The 23,244-nt window shown below is 52.4% G+C and overlaps 3 protein-coding genes across 5 annotated transcripts in view; 2 read left to right on the top strand and 1 right to left on the bottom strand.

The window, feature by feature from the left end:
* Positions 1 to 2,996: 2,996 nt before the first annotated feature.
* CHTF8 (chromosome transmission fidelity factor 8) lies at positions 2,997 to 5,433 on the bottom strand. Of its 2 annotated transcripts, none has more exons than XM_066637425.1 (4): positions 5,326 to 5,433; positions 4,716 to 4,760; positions 4,264 to 4,381; positions 2,997 to 4,174 (listed from the first exon to the last, which is right to left on the bottom strand). In XM_066637425.1, the coding sequence occupies exons 2-4, from the start codon at positions 4,736 to 4,738 to the stop codon at positions 3,971 to 3,973; spliced, it is 345 nt and encodes a 114-aa protein (XP_066493522.1). In that variant the 5' UTR covers positions 4,739 to 4,760; positions 5,326 to 5,433; the 3' UTR covers positions 2,997 to 3,970. The 2 variants fall into 2 exon arrangements, with proteins under 2 accessions (XP_066493522.1, XP_066493521.1); XM_066637424.1 differs by lacking the exon at positions 5,326 to 5,433 and adding an exon at positions 5,126 to 5,239.
* A 41-nt stretch (positions 5,434 to 5,474) lies between these two features.
* Positions 5,475 to 17,079, top strand: UTP4 (UTP4 small subunit processome component). 2 transcript variants are annotated; one of them, XM_066637013.1, is made up of 16 exons: positions 5,475 to 5,652; positions 6,009 to 6,200; positions 6,519 to 6,603; positions 6,998 to 7,087; positions 7,219 to 7,430; positions 8,640 to 8,811; positions 8,916 to 9,007; positions 9,172 to 9,268; positions 9,750 to 9,814; positions 10,217 to 10,339; positions 10,499 to 10,658; positions 12,071 to 12,177; positions 12,423 to 12,518; positions 14,519 to 14,704; positions 15,011 to 15,100; positions 15,619 to 17,079. In XM_066637013.1, the coding sequence occupies exons 1-16, from the start codon at positions 5,488 to 5,490 to the stop codon at positions 15,733 to 15,735; spliced, it is 2,049 nt and encodes a 682-aa protein (XP_066493110.1). In that variant the 5' UTR covers positions 5,475 to 5,487; the 3' UTR covers positions 15,736 to 17,079. The 2 variants fall into 2 exon arrangements, with proteins under 2 accessions (XP_066493110.1, XP_066493111.1); XM_066637014.1 differs by lacking the exon at positions 12,423 to 12,518.
* A 2,494-nt stretch (positions 17,080 to 19,573) lies between these two features.
* Positions 19,574 to 23,244, top strand: part of SNTB2 (syntrophin beta 2) — a 28,324-nt gene continuing 24,653 nt past the window's right edge. The window contains exons 1-2 of the mRNA XM_066637139.1: positions 19,574 to 19,794; positions 19,927 to 20,271. Of these exons, the coding sequence (XP_066493236.1) occupies positions 19,614 to 19,794; positions 19,927 to 20,271 (526 nt within the window). The 5' untranslated portion in view covers positions 19,574 to 19,613. The remainder of the gene's footprint in view (positions 19,795 to 19,926; positions 20,272 to 23,244) is intronic.

Here is a 23,244-nt window from a genome sequence, read left to right as displayed (position 1 = left end):
CCACTGCAGCTGGAGGGAGACTTCCTGAGACATGCACGGCATTTAATGGCTGCCAGGTCCAGAGCACAAATGCTCCATTGGCCAAAGGTCACAGACCAGGCTGCCCAGTAAGTCTTGAACATACCAAGCGTGTGGATGTTCTCCAAACCATACCTACAACTGCCCAGTGCAGCCATGTTCAAGGCTGGCTGGTGGCACAGAGTTCGATGAAGAGCTGCAGACCTGGAGTGGTCAAGTACTGCCACTTTGGAGCTCTGAAGAGGGGCCACCTTTTCTTGTCCTCCTCCCACGCCTGTGTTACGTACCACCAAAGAGACCCTGCATTGTGCGGGTCACGCTAGACCTTTGTGTATGTGTATGGGGGTACTGGCCTGCTTTACTGCTGCCAGTCTGCAGGGTTCAAAGGATATTCAGGCCAAGGACAAGGGTTTAATGCTGTGAACTTGGCTGGTGATCTTCCTCTTTCAACCTGTGTCTTGGGCCTGGTAACCCTCTGGTGCTTCTCTTACAGATCCTCTTTCCCCTGGTGCTACATCAACACAGCCACACTACGTCTCCAACTCTGAGGAAGGGGAAAGGTGCAAGGGTCAGTGGTGCTGATTTGGAAGGGCCAAATCTCAAAACCACATCTTTAGCTCTCCAGCTGCATCTTGATCAGGTTCTATGTGCTCAGCCCCAAGTCCCTAAAATGCCTTCTGGTCTTTCCTCTACCAGGGAGTTGGGTGTTTGCTAATGGGGTTTCTGGCTGCAGCTGGCACAATGCTCTGGGTCTGGGGGCAGCCCTACCCTGCTGTGATGGGCCTACTCTCCTGTTCTTTTTTGCTTGCTGCTAAGCTGATTGGGCAATCTGTGGACAGGTTGTTCAGACACTGGAGCAAATCTGTCTGTCCACTCTCTGAGTGCAAGTAGGGGGCCTGCAACTTTGCAGCTCCAGCTGTGCAATATGGGATCTGATGCAGAATTTGGATCCCTGAAAGTCACAGCTTCTGCCATTTTGGGTAGGCAATTGGGGGGGGGGGAGAGAAGCAAGCCTCTAAAATTAATATTTTAGCATGATGCATACATTTTGAAAATGTACAAGTGCAATATTAGCAAACGTTCCAGGGGTGTTTAGGGGGTGGTTTTCTGAGCAGTTAGTTGACTCACTCCTGTCTGCTGGCATTCTACCTTCGGCCTCCATGCTGCTCCTTGCAGGTAAGAGAATACAACATTCCACCCAGACTGAAGTAACAGGCCCTGAATAAGGTGTCCAAACACCATGTGGCACAATCAAGCACATCTGCATGGATTTTTGGTCAACCTGGCTTCGCTAGACTACAGAGTTGAGTGGACACCCCTGACTGAATCACAAAAGTTCACTGGAGTTCCCACACAATACCTGATACCACATAACCCCCCCCCCCCAAACCCTAACACTTCCAGTTGCCTTTGCTTGCATTGCATGTGTGGGGGAGCCTTTGGGGTGTGCGCATACCCCTTAAGTGAAGTCCTATGACAGGAAGCTATCCCAGGGCTTGGCCTCAAGGCTTTCCCTCTTGTCTACAGTGGGGTCTAAATCACCCTCGCTTGAGTCAATGTCTTGGTGGGCAGAGGCTGAAGATTTTCTGTCCAGCCCACTTAGACCAAAGATCATTTTTGTCAGCCTTCCTCTCCAAACCAAAGAGGGTGATATATACATTTGCATCTGTTAGACATGCCCCCTTCCTTATCAAGAAAGGGAGCCAAAATAATCCCGATGAAAGAACCCAAAATTATGCAACCAGAGAATTCCAGTGCTGCACCCAACACTCTTTTTTGCAAAACTGGCTTCATTGCATGTTTTGCTTCAGATATGCAATGTGGGTTTTTGGGGTGGGGGGAGCCATTTTTTCTGAACTGGAATGTTGACTCCAAATGCACAGGAGGCCCAGGTGGCTGCTTTGTGCAAAAGAAAACAAAGCCACTTCTCAGGATTCCGCAAGAGGCACAAACCAGACTTCTGCTCTGCAATGGTATTCTGGGCTGCACCCCCGTTGTCTCCCAGGGTGAGGGAACACCTGTGCCGGGGGGGCGCTCTGGCCCCCTTTCCTTCCACAACCAGCAGCTGAGGTCCACCTTGCCCTGGTGCTCGCAGTTCCTGAGGGTCAGGCTTGCTAATGCCTTTGCTTCCAAGCTATCCCTTCAGGTGACTGTCACTCCTCCTTGTTAACTCAAATCACAACACCCTCTCCCTACCTCATATGAACAATGCCTGCCTTTGTACCTGCAAATCCCTACCTCTCCTGGGGTGGCAGGTACTGGAAAACCAGCCTGTGATGTAGGATCAGAAGGCAATAGGGGTTGGAGAGTCCGCAGGCTGACCCTGCCGAATACTAAGCCCTAGAGCTGCAGTATGCACCCTTCTTGAATGGAAGCAAGCAATAAGGGCTGGTCCCCTCAAGCTCTGGGGTCAGTGTACCCTCCAGGCAAATGATCTAACAGCTGGTTTCCCAGGCTCTTGCTAGGTGGGAGGCAGGCAAGGTTCCAAATGATGCCTTTTGGTAGTCAGGAAGGGCACTCGCTGGCCCTAGAAGGCAAATTGGGCTTGAAGGGATTGCAGCCCAGATGAGAAGCCTGTTTGGCTTCCCTGCTTGGGGGGAGGCAGCAGAAACAGCAGGGCTCACTGGCACCTGCACATCTGCTGGTTGCTCTCCTGACCCACTTGTAAGGCAGGCTCTAGAGACAGGACCAGTCAGAGCCCAGGCACTGCACCTCTTGACAGCCCTTCAAGCCCACCCCCAACACTATGATGGAAGGTGCGGAGCCCCCTCCATCCCCCGCTTCCAGCTGCGCTTCCTCCCATTTGGCGACTATCTGGAAATGCTGCTTTGGCTGGTGTAGCCTGCGCTGGTCCCAGGCCCTGGACCCCACTGCCTCCCCTTTTTCTACATTGATCCCTTTGGGTTTCTCTTATTTAAGATAAGGTTTGTAGAATTTTTTGTACTCTTTTGGTAATGATACTAGTCAACTGCTTAAGGTTATTTGTAAACTTATTTATTTTTTACCTGCTTTTTCATATTTTTTAAGGACTCAAGTTTTTTTTTTTTACTATAAGTTTGTTACAATAAAAAAAACACCTTATGAATAAGGTTGCCAAAGCTGTGTGGTTGGGGACTTCTTAAATGCTGCCTCCCTCTCTTATCCACTCACGTAGGGTACTCACTGGGATGTGTTACCAGGAAAAGGGCCAAGGGACACAGAGAGAAAAATGAAAGACACCCATAGCTAGGCTCCAGGAGTGTCTCCCCCCCGCATGTTCTTTACTGAAGAAGCAGAAAGACAGGTTAAAAAGTCATTGTCCCAGGGGTGAAAAAAGCTCTGCCTGCTTAAGAGGCTAACCTGAGCCTGGGCCTCCTGGTTTCTGCTTGGCAGCTGGCAAGGCAATGGCATGCAATGGGGGGTCCAGGACTGAACACGGAACTCCTTGGAGGATGGCAGCAGGAAGCCATGGGGAGGGCTGAACACCAGCACTGTTCCGAAAACTGCCAGATGAATTATTTCAGTTCTGGTTTTGCTGAAACGGTTAGTGAGAGCAAAGACAGAGTGGGGCTCACCAGCTCCAGAAGCCCTGGGCCCACTTATCCTTTTATTCTCACTGGTCCCTCCTACAGAGACAGGAGTTTGGGCCCTATAGCAACATGTTAATATCCAGTCGAGTCCCTCTCCTGGGCAAAAGGACACACTTCCATTCTTAGTTCTTGGGAAGGATGCTGGGCTCTCTCTGGAAGGCCCTGGTCTTTTGACCCACAAACACAGCCTCCCAGAGAGGGTCCTGACCTCCTTCCCAAAAACACTGACATCTCCACCATGGGTCACATAGCCCAGATTAAGGCTCTGGGTTCTACACAGTCTAGCTGAGGCTGCTGAGTGATGCAACAGGTGCTGCTAGGTGGGGTAGAGTCCTCTCCTGGGCTCCCAGTGGGCCCCAATGCTGGTGAGGGCTGAGGCTGCCTCAAGCTTTCTTGGCCACGTTGGTGATGATGGGCTTTGGGCGGGTCTTGAAGAGCAACTTCTGCTTGATGAGAGCAGTCACCAAGTAGCCAGGGGCAGAACTCGGCTCTGCAGCCACTTGCTTGGTGAGGACAGCAAAGGGCTTCTCCAGCCGGACAACCTTCCCATAGAGGATGTGGTGGCCAACGATGAGCACTGGGACTCCCTGGGGAGAGAAAGCAACAGCTCAGGCTGCCGAGAGGAGATCAGGTCCACCCCCTGACCCCACCAGAGTCAGGTGTGCCTGGCACGCACCTCTTTGGTGTAATGCAGGTCCCCCAGCAGCCTTCCAGCCAGGCCGGTCCCATGGCGTGACTCCAGCTCGCCTTGGAGCTCCATCAGCACCCACTCAGCGAGGCCTCCAGGTCCTTCTCTGTGAGCAGACAGCTGGGGTTAGAGGGGGTGAAGGATGGGGATAGTCCCTGGAGGGCAGATCCCCCAATGGCTATTGGCCTGGACAGCAAAAGGAAGCATCCACGTTGGGGCAGCCAGCCCTGAAGGTCAGTTGTTGGACAGGGGGAGCAACAGCATCTGGTTGGGGGGAGAAATGAATGTGGCAGCACATGGATCCAGCAGAGGCATTCTTGACTCTCCTTACAGGCCAGCCTCGGGAGAGCAGGATATCCTCAACTCTCCTGTGGCTGGCCTGCAAGGAAAGCTGAGAATACCCGTCCTCCTCCAGAGCACAGCTGGAAGCTGAGACTCACCTGGACACCACGACCTGCACCATCCTTCCTTCCTTCCTTCCTCCGCTACAAAGACAAGGAGAGACAAGGTCAATCAGTCAGCTCCAGTGAGGCTCCCTCGCCTCACCCTTGGGTTGGGTGTGGATGCCACCCAAAGGTGATCTTTGGGACTCCTGCAATTTTGGACTGGGTGCACCAGGAGCTTGCCTAGACAGGACACAGGCTGCAATCCTATCCACACTTACTTGGGAGTGAACCCCATTGACTACAATGGGACTTACTTCCGAGTAGACACGCATAGGATTGGGCTCTGAGGCTGCCATCCTCTCCACACTTTCCTGGGAGTAAGCCCCACTGACTACAATGTGGCTTACTTCCGAGTAGACAGGCCTAGGCTTGCGCTCACGGACTGCACTCTTATCCACACTTACCTGGGAGTAAGCCCCATTGACTCTAATGGGGCTTACTTCCGAGCAGACCTGCATAAGCTCGGGCTCGCAGCGGCTCAGGATCCAGAGCCGGGAGAGGGGAGGAGGCTGCAGGAGCCCAGCTGGGGCCAGGCCCCCACGACCCCCTCAGCCCCCTCCACCCCGTGCCCGCGGGTACCCCCGCGCTCGGCCTCGGAACCCACCGCGAGTCCTCCAACAGGCCGCGCCGGCCCTTCTCGTGGCGGTCTGTTCCGCGGGCCCCGCGCCCCGCCCCTTCCCCGCCGCGCAGGGCGGCTCAGCGGAGAGCCTTCCGACGGAGGCCCCGCTCCTTCCGCTTCCGGGCGAGGGGCGCACGTGGGAGCGCGATGGGGGAGTTCGAGGTGCACCGTGCGCGGCTCTTCGCCTACCTGCCCTCGGGGCTCCGCTGCCTAGCCGCCCCGCGCCCGCCCGGCCCGCCGCGCCTGGCCGCCGCCCGCATCGACGGCGCCGTAGAGGTCTACGGGCTGCGCGCCAACAGCTTCCAGGAGAAGGTGGCTGCGGGAGCGGGAGGGGGGCTGTCTCTGAGCGCCAGCCTAAGCACCTCTACTCGGAAGTAAGCCCGTTGTAGTCAATGGAGCTTCCTCCCAGGCAAGTGTGGGTAGGATTGCAGCCTCAGAGCCCAAGCCTATGCGCCTCTACTCAGAAGTAAGCCCCATTATAGTCTATGGGCCTTACTCCCAGGCAAGTATGGATAGGAGTGAAGGCTGTGAGCCCAATCCTATGCTTGTCTACTCAGAACTAAGCCCCATTATAGTCAATGGGGCTTACTCCCAGGAAAGTGTGGGTAGGGTTGTGGCCTGTGTCTGGAGGGAGCTGGCTGTCCTGACAGCATTCCGTGTCCCCCCAGGTCATCCCAGGCCACCAGACCCAGGCCCCGGAGGCTCTCTGCTGGGCAGCAGGCAGCCGGCTCTTCGGTGCGGGCCTGAGCGGCGACATTGTGGAGTATGACTTGGAGAGGCTGTGCGTCAAGTATGCGTTGGACAGCTTTGGGGGCCCCATCTGGAGCATGGTGACGGACCCCAAGGGGACTCAGTTAGCGGTGAGGCCCTCCAGGGTTTTGTGGGTGCTTCTAGTCGGAGTAGAGCAGCTGCATCTACCTTCTCACCTCTGGTGGTTCTAAGTCCTGTAGCAGGCAGGGAATATGGAGTGAGGGATTCTCCCTCCTCCTCACCCCAAGCCTTGCTTCCTGGGCCAAAAGCTGTGCTGCTGGTCATGAGTAGTGAGATGTTCAGTCGCTTCTTCCCTGCCCATGAGTGCCACTTTGCTGTTTGGGTCTTGCTTTGTCGCACAAGACATCGGGGTGTAGGCAGGGAGAGTCCTGACCTTGCAGCACTGATCCCCCCCCCAATTTGTTCAGATTGGCTGTGATGATGGATCCGTTAAGCTCTTCCAGATCCTACCCGACAGAATCCAGTTTGAGAAGAACTTGGACCGGCAGAAAGGTTGGTTTGTGGGGAGGATGGTGATGCTCACCAGTGGGAAGAGCTTTGTGCTTCTGTAGAGGGGGAGGCAGGTGGGGGTGGGTTGCTTGCTGAAGATTCTGCATGTTACAGGGAGAGCCTGTATCTGACAAGCCCAGCTAATAATTGCCAATTCTGAGGGCTCAGTTACCCAGAAGCTAAAGAACACAAGGGTTGGGTGCTAAAGCCAAGTGGCTGGTTGCACCTGGTGTGGGTCTTGGAGCCACTGATGGGCTTCTGGCTGTTTCCTAGTATTGAAATTTATCTGCTTAGAAAACTAGCACTTTTGCGATGCTCCTACATAGAGTCGTGTGGGATGCGAGGAGAGTTGCTCAGGCTGGTCTCGGGTCTGAGATATTCTTGCCTTGTTTTGCAGATCGCATTCTGTGCCTCTCCTGGCACCCGTCTGGGACCAAGATTGCTGCTGGCTCCATCGACCTAATCCGTGTCTTTGACGTCAAATCAGGTGACTTGGAGTCGCTACAGAGGAGCAGTTTCTAGGGATGTGGTGTGGGTAGGTGCCTGTGGCTCCAGATATGCTGTATAGGAGCCACCTTGCCAGGTTCCCACTGGCTTATCTGGGTATCTCTTTTGCAGGCCATGCCGTCCAGAGAATCCTAGTGGACCGGCGTGCACGTGGCTTCCGCAACCGGGAGTGTGTGGTGTGGAGCGTGGGCTTCCTATCAGACGGCACTATCATCAGCGCAGACTCTGCCGGGAAACTGCAGTTTTGGAACTCGGAGACGGGGACTCTGCGGCAGACGCACCCTCTCAGCAGTTCTGCTGTGCTCTCTTTGGCTGTGTCTGAGGTGGGGGACTGTTTGTTGTGAGACCTCTGTGTGGTGAAATGGTTTTGTCTTTGAGCAGGGCAGGCAGGTGGGAACGTGTGTATTCTCAGTATGCCATACAAGAGAGTATCAGTGCAGACTGCTAAGCGGCTCAGTCAGATAACGCCCCAGCAATTTCAGAATATTGCAGAATTCGTTTTGCACCACAGTCCAAGCAAGAGTTGAGAGTTGGAGCCAAGCCAGTGTGGCTTACTTCTTACTCTCTCATTAGTCCCTGCAGAGCAGTGTTTCTCTAACTGTGTGTCGGGACCCATTAGGTGGGTCGTGAGCCAATTTCAGGTGAGTGCCTATTCATTTCACTATTTTATTTTTAATATACTAGACTTGATGCTACATTGGTTTGTGACTACATTTAGGGAAATGTTACAGACCTGTACTTTTAACAAGCTACTATGTATATTATTTTAACAATGATAGTCAATGGGACTTACTCCTGGGTAAGTGTGGGTAGAATTGCAGCCTAGGATTGTCCCCTGCTAATTGGGTAAGAGGCACTTTTTCAAGTGGGTGCTCTCTTTTATTTAGCAGGGGAAGAGTAACTGGCCCACCTCACCCCAGCAGTGTCTATTCGAGTGGCTGTCTGCTGGTGTTCTTTTTGCATCTTTTTAGATTGTGAGCCCTTTTGGGACAGGGAGCCATTAGTTATTTGATTTTTCTCCGTAAACCGCTTTGTGAACTTTTAGTTGAAAAGCGGTATATAAATACTGTTAATAATAATTAATAATAATTGTTAAAAATTGTCCTGCTTGATGATGTCACTTCTGGTGGGTCCTGACAGATTCTCATTCTAAAAAAGTGGGTCCCAGTGCTAAATGTGTGCGAACCACTGCTGTAGAGCATGGCCTTTCTTCCCAGCTAGGCTACAGCATGCACAGAACCCCTAGCGCTGAGCTTTCTAGGATAGTTTTAAAATCTCCCTTAGAAGTTCCATACATTCTGATTCTTCTGTGTAAGTATCCAGAAGGTTGAGCAGATAGGCTTCAGTCTAGGCCTGGCATGGCTAGTCTTGTCCTGCATGGCTTTGACCTGTCATCAATCACACTGTTTTCTCAGTGATCATGTGAGGTTCAGCACAGATTGCAACTTTCCTCTTTGCAGCCATGTGCAGTGTTGGGAGACCTGCTGCTCTTGCTCGGTACGATAACGTGGCCTGTCTTGCTCTCTACTCAGAAAGAAGACAGCATCGTAGTCGGTACAGCAGAGGGGTCAGTGTACCAGTTCCAGCTCCTGCCAGCTAAGCTTGGGAGCTCTGAGCACCAGTGGGTGCAAACCAAACCATTCCACCACCACAGCCATGACGTGAGGGCAGTGGCGCACACCCCGACAGCACTGATCTCAGCAGGTACAGCCCAAAGGGCAGCTCTCTCACTCCAGGTCAAGGGGCCATTGTGGTCTCTTGTGAAGTACGCTAGTTCTACACCCCATCACTTTGCCTTCCTTCTTCAGGGCTGGATGGGCTGCTGGTGATCCGGCCACTCATGGAGAAGGTGGAAGCCAAGACCTATGAAGCCGCCCTAAGAAAAGTCACCTTCCCTCACGTGAGTTGCTGCCTCCCAGTGCCTGTTTCTCCCTTGTGGGCTGGTCTCTGCATAACAGACTCTCCATCCTGGAGCGATTCTGCTCCTTGGAAGAAGGGGGGAAGTGCTGGGCCCCTTCCTCTTGGATTAGCCTGTGATGAGTGGGGCTTCTTTCCTATGTGCAGAGGCGCCTTGTTTCCTGTGCCAGGAAGGCCCGCCTCCTCCTCTTCCAGTACCCTCAGCACCTGGAACTTTGGAGACTTGGAGCCACCAACGCCACAGGTGAGGCTGGGCACTGCTTTCAGAGCCCACCTAGTTGGTGCTGCAAGGTGAGGCAGTGGCTGTTCAGCCTGGGTGGTTTTAAAAGGGAACTAGCCGAAATCACAGGAGAAGAATAGAGGTGTCCCTGTGGTCATTGGCTATGATAGCAAAGTGGAGTCTCCAGGTTGAGAGGCCGTATACCATTAAATAGTTGATGGATGAGAACAATGAGAGGGGCTGCTTTGTTCATATCCTGCCTGTGGGGCATCCTGTTGGCCTCTGTGGGAAGCAGGGGAGACGATATGCCAACCTTGATATGACACCAAGGGGGCATGTGGGGGGGGCGGCACCGCAGTCTTGTGCCTGTTCCTCTGGCCAGCAATTGCTAGACTGCCCTTCATGTTAAGAACAAGAGTCACCTTAGCTCACTGCAGGAGTGCAGTTGTTTCTGTGCTGCTTGCTGGACTTGACTTTCTTTCACTGCTGGCTGTTTTTGCTCTAGGGCATGATGGTGAGGTCCTGCCCGTGTCCCAGCCCCCTGAACACCTGCTTCAGCTCAAGGCTAAGGTGAGGAAACATGGGCTACTGGAGACTCGGGCCGGGTTGCAGCCTGGTGAAGTTGGTGTCTCCTGAGAGGGGCTGGGTGCATTTTCAGCCTATAACATGCAATAAGGTGTTGCCTGTTTTGTAGCTGAAATTCTCCTGCACCTAGCCGGGAAAAGCCAGCCAGGCAAATGGGGTCTTTCAGTGATTTGGGTTTGCTAGGTCTCTGTAGTTATGGGCTGGTCCTGATGTCAGGTGTGGCTGGAGATGCAGCTTTTCTTCATTTACAATGTTGATATTGTGTTAGGAAAGGGGGGGAGCAGATAGCAGTGCAGGCACCCATGTCGAATAGCCCTACTCTGGTCCTCACATCTGTGGTGAGGCTCCAGCTCTGGTCTTGGCTGCTTCACCCTGCTATGTTCCCAGGGCCCTGAGCACATCGGCAGCAGCTGCATCTCCCCCTGTGGTGGCTGGATCGCCTACTCCACTGCGTCGAGGTTCTACCTGCACCAGGTCCAGCTCAGCGGCGAGCAGGTTGCCATCAAGAAGGTGAGTGAGGAGACATCTGCCTGGTGTGGAGTCACTTGCTTGTTGCAGGAGCTTGGGGAGATTTTGTTCTGGTACCAAGTTGAGGTTCCTTGGGAGAGGGGAGGGCTCAAGACAGGTTGCCTGTGGCCATGCACCTTATTTCTTGTCCCTCTCCCATAGGTTCCCAAGGTGCCAAAGCTGGTACATTCTGCCCACCAACTGCTCTACTCTGCAGACTCCACCAGGCTCTTCGTGGCATCGAATCAAGGCTCTGTGCACGTTGTCAAGCTCTTGCACTCAGGGGTATGCAAATACCTGCACACCCTCGGCCCCAACTCTGGTAAGAGCCATTTCTAGGCTGGCCAGGCTGCTGGTCCTCATGGTTAACTCAATGAGGATTTGAACTGCTGTGAGATTTTTTTTTTTAACTGATGCTGTTTACTTGAGAACAGGTTAGTTTTAATGTTTGCTTTTTTAAGACATTGCTATCCCCTCTTCTGCTGCCAGAGCAACTCACAAAATGATTACAAACCATCAACTATAACAACAGGAAAGTCTATTGCCCAAGTGGAAGCCAGTAGGAAGTCCACACACAAAAGGAACCCCAAATCCCATTGCAATCCAAAAAAGCATGTGGTGCTTGAAGCTTGCAGGCACTTCGGGGAAGTAATTGGGAGAGAGTGTTTCAAAATCTGTATCCAGTCTTTTGCTCTGAATAGGTTCTGTTTTCTGTGGCTGTCTAAGCAAAGCAGGCCTAGTGGAAGACTTTCATTCCTGGGTAGTTCTTAAGGTGCTTGAAAACAAACTGGTCCTTGACACAGATCTTCAGACATGAGCGAAGTATAATCACTCCACTTGCATTGGCTGTGCAGTGTATCAGTCAAACTTTCCAGGCGGTTCTCAGATGCAGCAGCATATCTGATACATTGCAGTAACCTGACCTGAGCATTAACAAAGCATGACTGAGCCTGACCAGATCATGTTCATTTGGCAAGGGCTGCAGTTGCTGCTGCTGCTGCTCTTATCGACTAGACGTTTTGATCATATAGCGAAAGTGGCTGGTGCATGTCTTATGTAATCCTGTAGGCAGTCCTAAACAATGTGTCTTTGCCGTATATTTAAAGAAGAATCAATGCAAACTAATTATATATCAGTTGATCAATTGGGCAGATGCGTAACCCACCTTTCAACAACTGCAGAGTGCAACTGAAGAAAAATAGAGCACCCATAAGCATTACAGCAAAAGCAATAGAATGTAATGGGGACTAGCCTGAAATTGAGAGCTAGTAACAAATCACAGGCATTAAAGATTTGTCTGAGGAGAAAGCCCTTGACAGCTTGTTTTAAAAGGCTGATCTTCCCAATGCACTACACTGAACTTGGCAACTGATTTCAGAGTCTGGGGCCACTGCCAGAAAAAAAACCATCTGTTGGTGGCCACCATCCCAGTAGGCTGCCAGGAGCATGCCTGTCCCCAGGAACATCTCTCCTGGTGGCATTTCCTGGTTTTAAAAAAATAAATGTGTAAAGACTACGACTAATTTTCTACTACTGTCTCTGGGCTATCACCAGGAGGGTTGACTATCCAGCACTGGTAACAGTTGGCTAGAGGGCTCTTGGAAGATGCTTCTGGTTAACAGAGCTGGTCTCTCTCCCTTGTCTTCTCCAACCATTTCATTGTGCCTGTTCCCCAGGTGGGGGAGGATTGGAACTATACCTTGCTCTTTTTGACATTTGCGTTCCTTTCTGTAGAGACAACTGAAGCTGCATACCTACTGGCAGTGAGTGCTGATGGCAAGTGGTTGGCTGTAGCTAGTGGAGATTGGGCAATCAACATCTATACTCTGCAGAGTGCCAAGGTGAGCCCAGCAGCACTCCTAGTGTTGGGAAGTTAAACCTCCTTCTCAGCTGATTCTGCTTGGTCTTTAAAGCCAGGGATTCATCAGTCCTTTCTCTCCATCTCCATCTTGTTGGCAGTTGAGAGGCCAGCAGGCTCCCAGGGCTCCTGATTGGCTAAGCTGTGGCCACGGCTCATGGGAGGAAAGGGTGGTGGGGAGCCAACTCCCTGTCTGCTTGCATTGGCAGCTCTCTTGTCTCTGTCCAGCCTCATTGCACAGTTCCAGCATATGATTGCCCAGTGACTGCCCTGGCCATTCATCCTGTGACCAGTAACCTTGTCATCTCCCACGCAGACCAGCAGGTAAAGTCCTCCCTCCTCTTCTCAAACTTTTCATTTTGCAGAGAACAGGCAGACCTCTCTTCTCCTGCAGAGAATTTTTGTTCTTGCTCATGTGGTCAGTTTTCCAAAGGCTGGCCTCTCTCTCCACCTATATCTGGGTGTTAACCCTGTGCAAGTGCTGAAAACACAAGAAGAGCCTGGCTGCTCCACTGGGCCCAAGGGCACCCATCCAGGCCAGTATCTGGATTCCCACAGAGCTGCCAGTCCATCTGGGTAGCCCACAGGCAGGAGCAGTGGGTGAGATGCTTGGGGGTGAGCTAGAACTGACCCACCATGTAAGTGCTGCCCCAAGGCAAGATGTCTATTCAGACTCTGCTCAAAGATCTTCAGCTATGGAGAATCACTTGCTGAGACAGACTGTTTCATTGCCAAATAGTTTGTACTGTGAGAAAGTTCTTCCTAATGTTTAATTTAGGTCTCCTTTGTTGTAATCTAAACCCCTTTGTCCTGGTCCGCCCCCCTCAAAGCACCTGAGAACCAATCCATTCCCTCCTCTGCATGACAGCCCATCAGATAGTTATCCTGGCCCCTCTTAACCCTCTCTTCTCCAAACTAGCTTGCTCAGCTCCTTCAACCTGTTCTTTTAGGACATGGTCTCCAGCTCCATCATTATTCCAGTCACCCTCTTCTGGGCCCATGTCAGTTTCTCAGTATCCCTCTTAAATTGTGGTGCCCAGAACTGGACACCATATTCCAGTTGGGGGTCTCATTGGGGTATTTTTCTCATGATTTGTATACTTTTCAATAGATTGAATATGTGATATGTGCTTTTTAAATTAACCTCATCTTGCCTGCATGACACACTCTATACACACAGTTCTGAAGGAAACTGTGATCTGCTTCTCTCTGTCTTTGATTGTTTTTTCGGTTAAATGCTTGTCTTTAGTGACGTATTTTTGCAAACGCTGTGGTGCAAATGCAACATGCATGTCATATAAGTTGGTGTCAGAGGCCCTGTGAGGGTGATGAGGGAGAGCTGGTGAGTCAGGACTGTCTCCAAAAGTGGGGACAAGTAACTGGATTTTGACAGGCTGCCATACCCAGCAAGGGCAGACTCTTGCATTCTGGGAGATAAAAAGCCTACACTAAGTCCCTTCCCTTGGTACAGGTTACGTTCCAGTCTGTACTTAAGTTGAAACGCCTGATTCTTGCTGGCTCAATGCAGAAGCGCCTGTACAAAAGCACCATTGAAGGGTGTGCTGCACCTGTGTGGAAATGCCAGAGCAGCAGTCTCCTAAAACTTGCTTTTGGGCAAAAGTCCAACTCCTGGATGTCCACTGGCAAGACAGAAGGGTGGTGTCACAAGAACACTTGAGGTCTTAATTTTAGTTGCATTAACCATAATTAAATGGGACTGTTTAGGTTATAAGATTTTCTCTGTCTCAAGAGAGTCAGTGGCAGCCGTGGGGGGGGGCCTTGCTAACATCTCTGCTTTAGCCCTATTCCTCCCCTCTTTCTTGCTTAGTAGTAATAAAAGGTGGCTGGGTTTTGTAGTTCTGTTGTTGGAGTTGCCTCCATCCAGGGCCCATTTTTTTCCTCCTACAGCACTAATGCTCCCTGAGCTCTCCCTGTACCCAATCAGCCTTGTCCCCACTGACCCTCCCTTCCAAGGACACCCCAGATTCTCAGTGTTGTTGAGCTGCTGTGTTTCCCTGTTGCCACAGCAAGGGGGCACTGTTTTCAAAGTTATTGAGCTCCTTGTCTCCAGTGCTGATCACTACACAGCAGTCCCTTCTTCACAGTCGGAAGCAAGCTTGTTCATGTTAGATATTTGTTTGTCTGTAAGGACCTTCTATACTTTCATTTTTAAAGTTTCTAGTCCTTAAACTTGGATTAAGATGATTCTTTAGGAAGTAGTGTTGCTGTGGAATGTAAATAAATAGATAAGTAGTGGGGCAGAGTGGCTTCAACCCTCTTCTACTTCTCTGCCCCCCCCCCCGGCTTGGCTGTCTCCTTCCCAGGTATTTGAGTTCAGCATTGTAGACAAAGAATACACTCCCTGGAGCCGAAAGGTGCAGCAACATGGGCTGCACAAGGACTGGCTGGAGCGAGACACACCCATCACCCACATCGCCTTCAATCCCAAGCAGGCCTCCCACATCCTCCTTCATGACACGTACATGTTCTGCATCCTGGACAAGTCCCTGGTGAGTGTGTGGGAGTGGTTGTGACAGCCTGCACTACAAGCGCACCAATCGCATTCCCTTTGGTTGAGCTCTGGGAGTTGACCTCTGCAGGGGCTGAGACCCAGTCACCTTGCCCATCCTCAACTAGGCCATCCTTGTGCCGGCACACAAGGTGTTTCCATTCCTTTGAGAAGTAACCAGGAGGGCAGAGCCAGTGACACATGCGCGTTTTCCACCTCTTAGCAAAAACGGACTATTGCCTGGAAATGCTGGATGTTTTTCCTGTAAATGTAATAACTGCTCATTCTCTGCCTGTCTCCTATCCAGCCCTTGCCAGATGATGATGCCATTTTGACCAACCAGCAGTCACTCAGGAAAACAGCCCGACACGCCTTCAAGATCTGCAAGAAGTATCAGGTTGGTTGCAAAAGGAATGTTCTGTTTAGCACAGTGCAGTTAACTTATGGAACTCCAGACCACAAGAAGTACTGGTGGCCACTGGCTTGGGTGGCTTTCAAACAGGATTAGACAGATTCACCGGGGAGTGGCCTGTCTGTAGGAATTACTTGTGATGGCTCTCTAGGAGTTCTGTGGGGGAGCAAACCACAGGATGGGCTCCTTTCCTTCCTGCCCTGCTTGTGGGCTGCTCATTGAAGCATCTTGGTGGCACTGTGGAAGGAAGCAGGAGGCTGGACTAGATGAGCTCACTCTAGACCTGAGCCATCAGGGCTCATCCTGAGACTCTATGTGTTCAGAGAGGGCCCAGAACTGCCTCAGTCCCCCAGGTTGAACAGGGAGATATGCTTTGCTTTGGCACTGGCATCTCAAGGAAGGTGAGATTTTGAGTCCCACACTGTATGGGTGGGGAGAGGATTCAGCCCGAGCCTCACCAGCTGCTGACCCCTCCTTGTGACAACCTGGCTCTCTTCCTGCAGCCCTTGATGTTTGTGGACCTCTTGGACGAGAACTCCTTGGTGGTGGTGGAGCGGCCTCTGACAGATATCCAAGCACAGCTGCCCCCGCCTGTCTATCGGAAGAAGTTTGGCACGTAAAGTCACCCTTTCCAGCCACAGCTGCTCCATGTGTGGACTGTTGGAACAACAAAACTGTGTAGCGCAGTGTGCTGTGGACTTGTTGTCTTTGTGGTGCAGGGGGTAGCCCCCCAGTGGGCACAAGAGACCTCCCTTATCCAGCAGGCACAAATGTACCGAAGTGCAGGCCAGCTACTGGTGAGAAACCGACCAGTTCCCACAACCTCCCTTTCCCCTCCTCGCACTTGAGCTTGCTCCTTCCTCTGTCCTTATCGTGCTGCGGAGGTTGGTGTGACCTTGAAAGCCTCTGCTTTTCACAGTCAATGATTAATCTGCTTGGTGCCCTGGGCTGCTGGGTTGCTGTGAGATAGAATGGTGTACAGTGCCATGGAGGAGAGAGCAGGGTGCTTTCATCTGGGCCATTCTGGTCTTTTGATAACGAGCAGGATAAGCCAGGGAACTTTGAACCACTCTCCTCTCTGGCTTCCCCTTTCTGATCACCGGTGCTTCAAGGTTCTGAAATGTCCCTTAAATGGCCTCCACCATCAGGCTTCTCTGCATCTATTGTCACTGCTCTACACTGCAGGCACCAGCCTCCTTAGTCAGCCCAAGATGCCTTCCCTGTACCCGGCCTGCCTCTTACACAGTAGTCCTTTGCTCTCTTTCCCCTGATCCCTGTCTCTCTTTTGCTTTTCCCTGAAATGCACCTGTCCCCCTTGGCTTATCCCAAGTACCCCTTCTCTTCCCCTTCCTCACTAATACAGCTTGCCTTTATCAGTCATTGGAAGCCTGTGAGCAGGGGATGGAGTTCCTCTTTTTGATTTCTGTGCAGCACTTGGACATTTTAGACTGTCAGTATTTCTTCATATTATGCTTGCAACAATCCTGTACACTAAATCAGTAATGTTATCCCCATATCACAGATGGGGAAGACTGAGAAGGCCCTAAAACCACCTGGTGTAGCTTACCACTCCTGATCTACAGCTCAGTCCTTTTACTGCTGTGCAGGTATTCTGCAAGTCTTGCAGCAGGTATGCTGCCTTGGCTAGTTGGTCCTGGAGGTAATTTCAGCACCTGCAAATCCCAACCAGCTATGATCTTCTAAAAGGCCAGTCAAACTGGCTGCAGGCCAGTAGGAGCAATCCATCCAGTGGTGAGGAAGGATGTTTTTGCTGCCCTTGGCCTGCATCCCGTGTTTCTCCCCCACATTGGGGAGGAAGGTCATTACAGTCCCAGGATGCCTCAGGGTGAGAACGAAGCCTGGATGAGGGGCCGAGGAGGAGCTGTTCATGTAAAGCGCCTTGAATGATATGCTGATGTGCCCTTCATTGTAACTGAAATGATCCAAATAAATCTGCTTGCAAAGAGGGGATGAAACTGGAATGTGTTGTCTCCATTCCCTCTGTGAGCTCCTGTTCCTGTAAACCCCCCCCCCCTTTGCCCAATGGACCTTGCAGTTGCAGGGCTTCACTGTTGTGCAGATGCAGCATTAAGTCCTTGGCTGGCTAGAAACCATTTCTGTGGCACTTTGGATGGAGCAAATATCTGTTGAGCATTGATGTGGTTGAGCCCTCAGTTAAAGAACAGGGTGCTCATTTAACACAAGGACCCTTTCTGCAAAGCTGTTCTTTCCATCTGAATGGGGGGGGGGATGAGTATAGATCTACTAACTAATTTTTAGGGAATAGCTCCCAGTGCAACTTGTAATTTGCAATATATTTTACAATCTCTGTTGCACTTGGCCTCCTGATGATCCTGTTTGAGATGGATCATTACTGTTCACATTTCAGGTCAGGACCTGAAGCCCAAAGGCAACCAGACTGTTCTGGAGCAGAGGTGGGGTTGGAGCAATTGATTGCCACTCTTAATGACTCAATTTAACTTCTCACGGAAAATGCTTGGGCTTGGCACCTGCTTAGAAGCCTCAACTCATTATCTCAGCTGAGTGAGAGTGGATGGTGTTGGGAAGGCTGCAACTTCACTGCTGTGAAGGGCTGCTGGCCTCAAGTATTCATTATTGATGTATTTGCAAGACTGACACCCTGCTCTTTCCACTCTTCCAAGAGCTCAAGCCAACTGAAGGGACATTTGGTGACAGAGACCTTGAATTATCTGTAATAACTAGTCCCCCAAAGTATTTCCTGCCTCTGTTCCTGCAGAGTTTGCCCCACAGCTTCCCTCAGTCTCTGAGGGTAGCTATTTTGGCTCATGTGACATGACAGAAGATGGGCTATTCCTGCTCCCACCAGCCCTTCCGGTCCTGGAGCCACAAGGAGTTTATTGTATTTCCCGTTTCTTAAACAAGATGTCCTCAGGAGTCTAGGATCACTGCTGATTACATGTGCTGGTGTTAAATATAGCATCCCCCTGCTCAAGGATCAGCAGCAAAACCCTACCAGCCAGGGGGACTTTGGGTCACTCAAGGCAAGGATGAGGGCATTGCTCCCCCGGTGGTACTCTCCCATCAAATTAGTGTCCAGTGCTCTGGAGTGGAGTTGAACCAAATCTGTCCATCTCAACCTGTGGACATTCTTGGCTCCTGGCTGGGGCTCAGCCAGCCCTTTCCCTTTAAAGTTTTGAGTTTCTAAAATCCTATTCAGGTCAAGGCTGCTGTTTCCTCCAGCACAGAAAAAAAAGAAGTGCATCTGAGAGAAATTCAGTTGGCTGCAAAGCTTGTGCCTGTGTGAAGCTGGGGAGGTTCCCGTGGTGTCTATAAAAAGTACCAAGAAGGAGAAGCTGCAGTCCGGGGCCAAGGTTGGTGCTGAGCCAATTGCTTCCCAGCAGAGCCCCAAAGCTCCAAAAGAGGCAGAATCCTGGCTCTTTACAAAAGCTCTTTGAAGGCTCTTGTAGGCTCCCAGCCTAGACATGCTTCTTTAGATGGAAGCCTCCTTGATGCAGTGGGATGAATAGGGCTCGGGTGGATGACCCTTTCCTTGCTGCCTGCGCTGACAGGCCTTAAGTGTGACTTTTACTTTTGAGAAAAGTCACACAGCCTATACATAGGCAGGAGTGGGCAAGAGGGTTGTGGTGTGGGGGGAAGAAGGTGCAACCCCTATGCGTGTTTTTCAGTGGTTCCCAAACTGTGGGTCATAACCTGATTTTTGGTGGGTCACCAAAGAAAGATTAGATAACTAACTGCTTCTAAGGCTATTGAAAAATCAGATACTGTAGCTGCCAATTATCCTGCAAAGAGCTGAGTTCCTGCAGCTTGCAAGCTTGTGTAAATATAGGGAGACAAATGCTCCAGGGTCTTTTTTCTGGTTATTATTACTTATAAATAAACTTTTTTTTCTAGAGCACCATTTTTAAAAGTCTAGTAAAGTTTTTTTTTTAAGTCATGGGGGGACCTGATAAAGTGTCGTTTTGAAAAGTGGGTCCAGGTGCATAAAAGTTTTGGAATCAGTGGCAAAAGGCTGCAATCCTACCCACACTTTCCAGGGAGTAAGTCCCATTGACTATAACGGGGCTTACTTCTGAGTAGACATGCATAGGATCTGGCACATGCTGCAATCCTATCCTGGGAGTAAGCCCCATTGACCATAACGGCGCTTACTTCTGAGTAGACAAGCAAAGGCTCGGGCTCTAGACCCCTTTCACGGGCTGCGACTGCTGCAGGCAGCCACCGACCGCGCTCTTCTGGGGCAAGTAATCCGCGGTTCGGAAGAGCCCTGCCTCCCCGCCTGACGTCATCGGGGGGTTCCCTCCGGCCCCGCCCTCGGCCAATCCGCGGCGGCCGCGGCGGCGCGCGCCCCGCCCCCTTTTCCCGCGCCCCGCAGCCAATGGCGGCGCCTCCCGGGTCTCCTTCTTAGACGGCTGCGGCCGGGCGCGCGCCCCATTACGCGGCTACCGCGCTGGTGCTCTTGTTAGGCGGCGGCGCTCCGGAGCGGCTCCGCGGCGCCATGGCCGTGTGGACGCGCGCCTGTAAAGCCGGGCTGGTGGAGGTGCTGCTGCGCGAGCGCTGGGTCCGGGCGCTGGCCGAGCTGAGCGGGGAGGCGCTGACCCTCAGCTCCGACCCGGAGCCCCCCTCGACGGGGCAGCCGCTCAACGGGCTCCCCAACGGCACCGAGTGGGGCAGCCCGTCCCGAGCCCCGCGGAGCCCCGCCGGCAGCCCGGGCGGGCGGAGCGCGGCGTCGCTGGCAGGGGCCAGTCCCGAGCCGCCGCCGCCCTCTCCTCCGGCAGGCGCCCTGGCCGGGTCGCGCCCGCGCCCTCCCGCGGCACCGTCGTCCCCCGGCCGGCCCTTCTCGCCCCCGCCGCCGCCCGCCTTCTCCCCCGAGCCGCCGGCTGCTGCCGTTCCGGCGTCGCCCCCGTCGGGGGTGCGGCGGGTGCGGGTGGTGAAGGCGGAGGCGGGCGGGCTCGGCATCAGCATTAAGGGCGGCCGTGAGAACCGCATGCCCGTCCTCATCTCGCGCATCTTCCCGGGGCTGGCGGCCGAGCGCTGCGGAGCCCTCCGGCTGGGAGACGCCATCCTGGCCGTCAACGGCATCGATCTCCGGGATGCCACCCACGACCAAGCGGTGCAGGCGCTGAAGCGGGCCGGCCGGGAGGTGGTCCTCGAAGGTAGGTCGGTCGCGGGGGAAGGGGAAGGCATTCTGCACATTCTCAGGGCCACTCTTGTGCAGCTCCAGGCGGAAACACCTTCTTCAGCCCACGGATGAGTGTGTTGCACGGCCCACTTCCTCTGCTATTGAGGCTACAGTCCCTTCTACACTTTCATGGGAGTAAGTCCCATTGACCATAATGGGACTTACTTCTGAGTAGACTTGCATAGGATTGGGTGAAGGGGGCTCCAGTCCATGAAAGCGGCTCCCTTAGCACTATGGGACGTCAAGGTGGTGCCGGTCCTGCGTTCTGTTACCGAGTTGCTCACCTGGAAGTTGTAGCAAGCTAAAGCTGCGGGGGGGGGGGCACCCAGGGAGGAGTCATGGTTAATGCTTGGGCCTGGGGGGGAGCAGATCCCCCTTTCAGCTGTAACACTGGGGGGGGGCAGCGAAAGGAGTGACAGCCCTGCACGTGCTCAGGGTAGTTCCTACCTTGCAGGGAGGTTGTTTTAAGGATAGTATGATTGTAGCCCCTGCAGGTGTTCCTTGGAGAAAGGACTGGGTGCAAAAAACACAGTTTTAAAAATCTACCGGGACTGGATTTGGCCTTGAACACGAAGCCCCTTTGCCGTTGGACCCTTCCCCCTCTGAGTGCACTCCAGGGAGTGGAGGCATGAAAGGGGAGGGGATGTCTGCCCTGCCTTGCCCCCCTCTTTCCAAAGGTGCTACAGTTTAGCCTCAGGAGAGCCAAGCCTTCTGTGCTCCTGCAGTGAAGGGAGCAAGTGCTCCCAGTTGGGTTTCCACGTGGTTGTGGGGTGCTCTGCAGAGAAGCCTCTTTCCACATATCTTTGACATGTGTGGAGCTGATCTGAGAGTCTCTTGTGCTCTTGTCTGCAAAGAAGATATACTCCATTCCCAATGCAGGAAAAGTGTTTGCAGATCTGGTTCTTCGGGAGAGGGAACCTGCAGGGTGGAGCTGCTTTGCAGGTACAGGAGAGGACTTGGTGTGTGGTCCTTGGCTGTTGTTCCCTGCCTTTTATATCAGGGAGCACAAGGCTGGTGCCTTTGTCCTCTGTTAAGGTTCTTCCCCGCGCCCCCCCCCTCCAGTATTAACAAGAGTGGTGTGGGAAAGGTTGGATTAGTGTGGCAGGCGGGGTCATAATTGGAGGTGGGGCTGGCTGCCAGCGTCCTGGGAGCTAGCAGGGCCAAATGAAGCATAAGATCTGGCTTGCGAAGCACACTGGACTGGGCATTTGGCTGGTCAGATGTGTATTTAAAACCATGAACCTTTTTCAAGCAGTGGCAAAAAGTTACTATAGTCATCAACAGGTTTGGTACTTAGGTTAATTGCAGAAACAAATTAGTCAACCCTTGTTGTGAAACAATAAGATTAGCTTACTGAAAAGTGAAGCAAGTTTTTGCAGCTTTGTGCAAAGTTGGGGAAGGTTCCAGGACTTATGAATGGTCTGCTGAACTGTTCCTTCTCTTTGGCTTTGATCCTGGAAGGCCAGGGCTTGCCTACATCGCACTGAACTTTAAATAGGAATTAAAGGCAAAACGAAACAGAGTAGCAGCAATGACTCAAAAGCAAATGTGAGTTTGTAGAGGCCGGGGTGTTGAGGAGACAGCCGGCTGGCTCTCCGAGCATCAGGGTGCAGCATTGGACTGTGGTAAAGAAACAGGCCTCCAAGAGTGGCAGACAGCTGGAGTTCTTAAAGTGTGAAGAGGAGAGGCTGAGCTCAGACCTGCTGGGTGGTACTGCAGCCCAGACAGTGCAGGAAACCCGCTTGAAGAGCTGTGGTGGTCGGAAGGGCCTCTTTGTAATGGTCTTGCCTGCCTGGCATGTCTGCCCAGATTGACAAGCTGCCATTCAAGTGTGCCTTTAATGCGATGGCTGTTACCCTTTGGGTGTAAAGCACCCTCAGGGGCGACTCTTCCTCCCTGGGAAAGTTGGTGGGCACAGCTCAAAACCTCAAAGTTGTGCACAAAGCATCTGTAATCATTATCTAGCTCCTGTGGTTAAGAGGGGGTGACAGGGCCAACTCCCTGCTGGTGTGGGGTGTGAGTGTGTCGTTTTGGAATGTGTTCTGGAAATGCAGAGCAGAGGGCTGGATTGCTGGTGACCATGTGCCAAGCAAAGTGTGTCAGCAGGGGCAGGATGTGAGAGATGCTGGTGCCACCTCATGTGCAAGCATAAACAGTCGTGCTTAAGCACTGGGCTGCTCTGCTCATTGGTGGTCCTTCCAAGCAGGCGAGAGAAGCCCTTTCCCATGGACCTAGAACTCCTTGCAAGAAACTTGTTTCTTGTGCAACAATCCACTGTCAAGACAGTGCCTGGGGTGCCACATCTTCTCGCAGTGGGTGTGTAGGATGTGTCAACAACTACAGTAGTTTGCGTTGCTTGGGGTTGGTGTAGCAAAGAATGCATCTGACTTGGGCTGGAGACAACCCACTTCTGAGAATCCCCACTTAACCATGACACTCATTCAAGGGACCTTGAGCTAGCTTACCTCGCAAGCAGGGCAGCCTCTCTAATTTTCACTGCCATTGTGCAGAATAACTGTGTGGCAGCACATCTGGAGTCCTTGTGATGATGTCAGCCTGATCACTGACTTCTGGGAAGCCAAGCTCCACGGCCACACAGTTTAGTACGAACTATGATCACAGGTCATAGTTATGGGGCTTGTGAGGCAGCATGTGCCTGTCTGAGCTGCTTGAAAGAGGAGTGGCCTACCTAAAGCTGGTAATGGTATAGTTTCTGGGTTTCAGCTTCTAACCAAGAAGAATGTATGGCACTGCCTTGCTGAGTCAGACTTTTGCTTCATAGAGTTCAGCATTGTCTGTGCAGGCTGGCAGCAACTCTTTAGGCTCTTGGGCAGAGAGGTGCTTTTTCTGTCGCTTCAGGGATTGAAGCTGGGCATGGAAAGCAGGTGCTCCCACTGAGCATGCCCCTCCCTATAGGCATGAGCAATTGTCTGTAGGGCTGAACAGA

The sequence above is a fragment of the Tiliqua scincoides genome, chromosome 9 (assembly GCF_035046505.1).
Source record: "Tiliqua scincoides isolate rTilSci1 chromosome 9, rTilSci1.hap2, whole genome shotgun sequence".
In the NCBI taxonomy this organism is placed as follows: Eukaryota; Metazoa; Chordata; class Lepidosauria; order Squamata; family Scincidae; genus Tiliqua; species Tiliqua scincoides.
The sequence above is the reverse complement of the archived record's forward strand: the minus strand, read 5'-3'. Positions and strand labels throughout refer to the sequence as shown.

Excerpts from the sequence above, each read along its gene's own strand:
- CHTF8 (XM_066637424.1), bottom strand. Across the intron at positions 4,382-4,715 it reads GTGCAGGTCGTGGTGTCCAG|AGAAGGACCTGGAGGCCTCG; the intron begins GTGAGTCTCAGC and ends GTCTGCTCACAG. Across the intron at positions 4,175-4,263 it reads ACCTGCATTACACCAAAGAG|GGAGTCCCAGTGCTCATCGT; the intron begins GTGCGTGCCAGG and ends TTCTCTCCCCAG.
- UTP4 (XM_066637013.1), top strand. The coding sequence starts at position 5,488 with ATGGGGGAGTTCGAGGTGCACCGTGCGCGGCTCTTCGCCTACCTGCCC. Across the intron at positions 9,008-9,171 it reads GAAAAGTCACCTTCCCTCAC|AGGCGCCTTGTTTCCTGTGC; the intron begins GTGAGTTGCTGC and ends TCCTATGTGCAG. Across the intron at positions 10,340-10,498 it reads AGCAGGTTGCCATCAAGAAG|GTTCCCAAGGTGCCAAAGCT; the intron begins GTGAGTGAGGAG and ends CCTCTCCCATAG.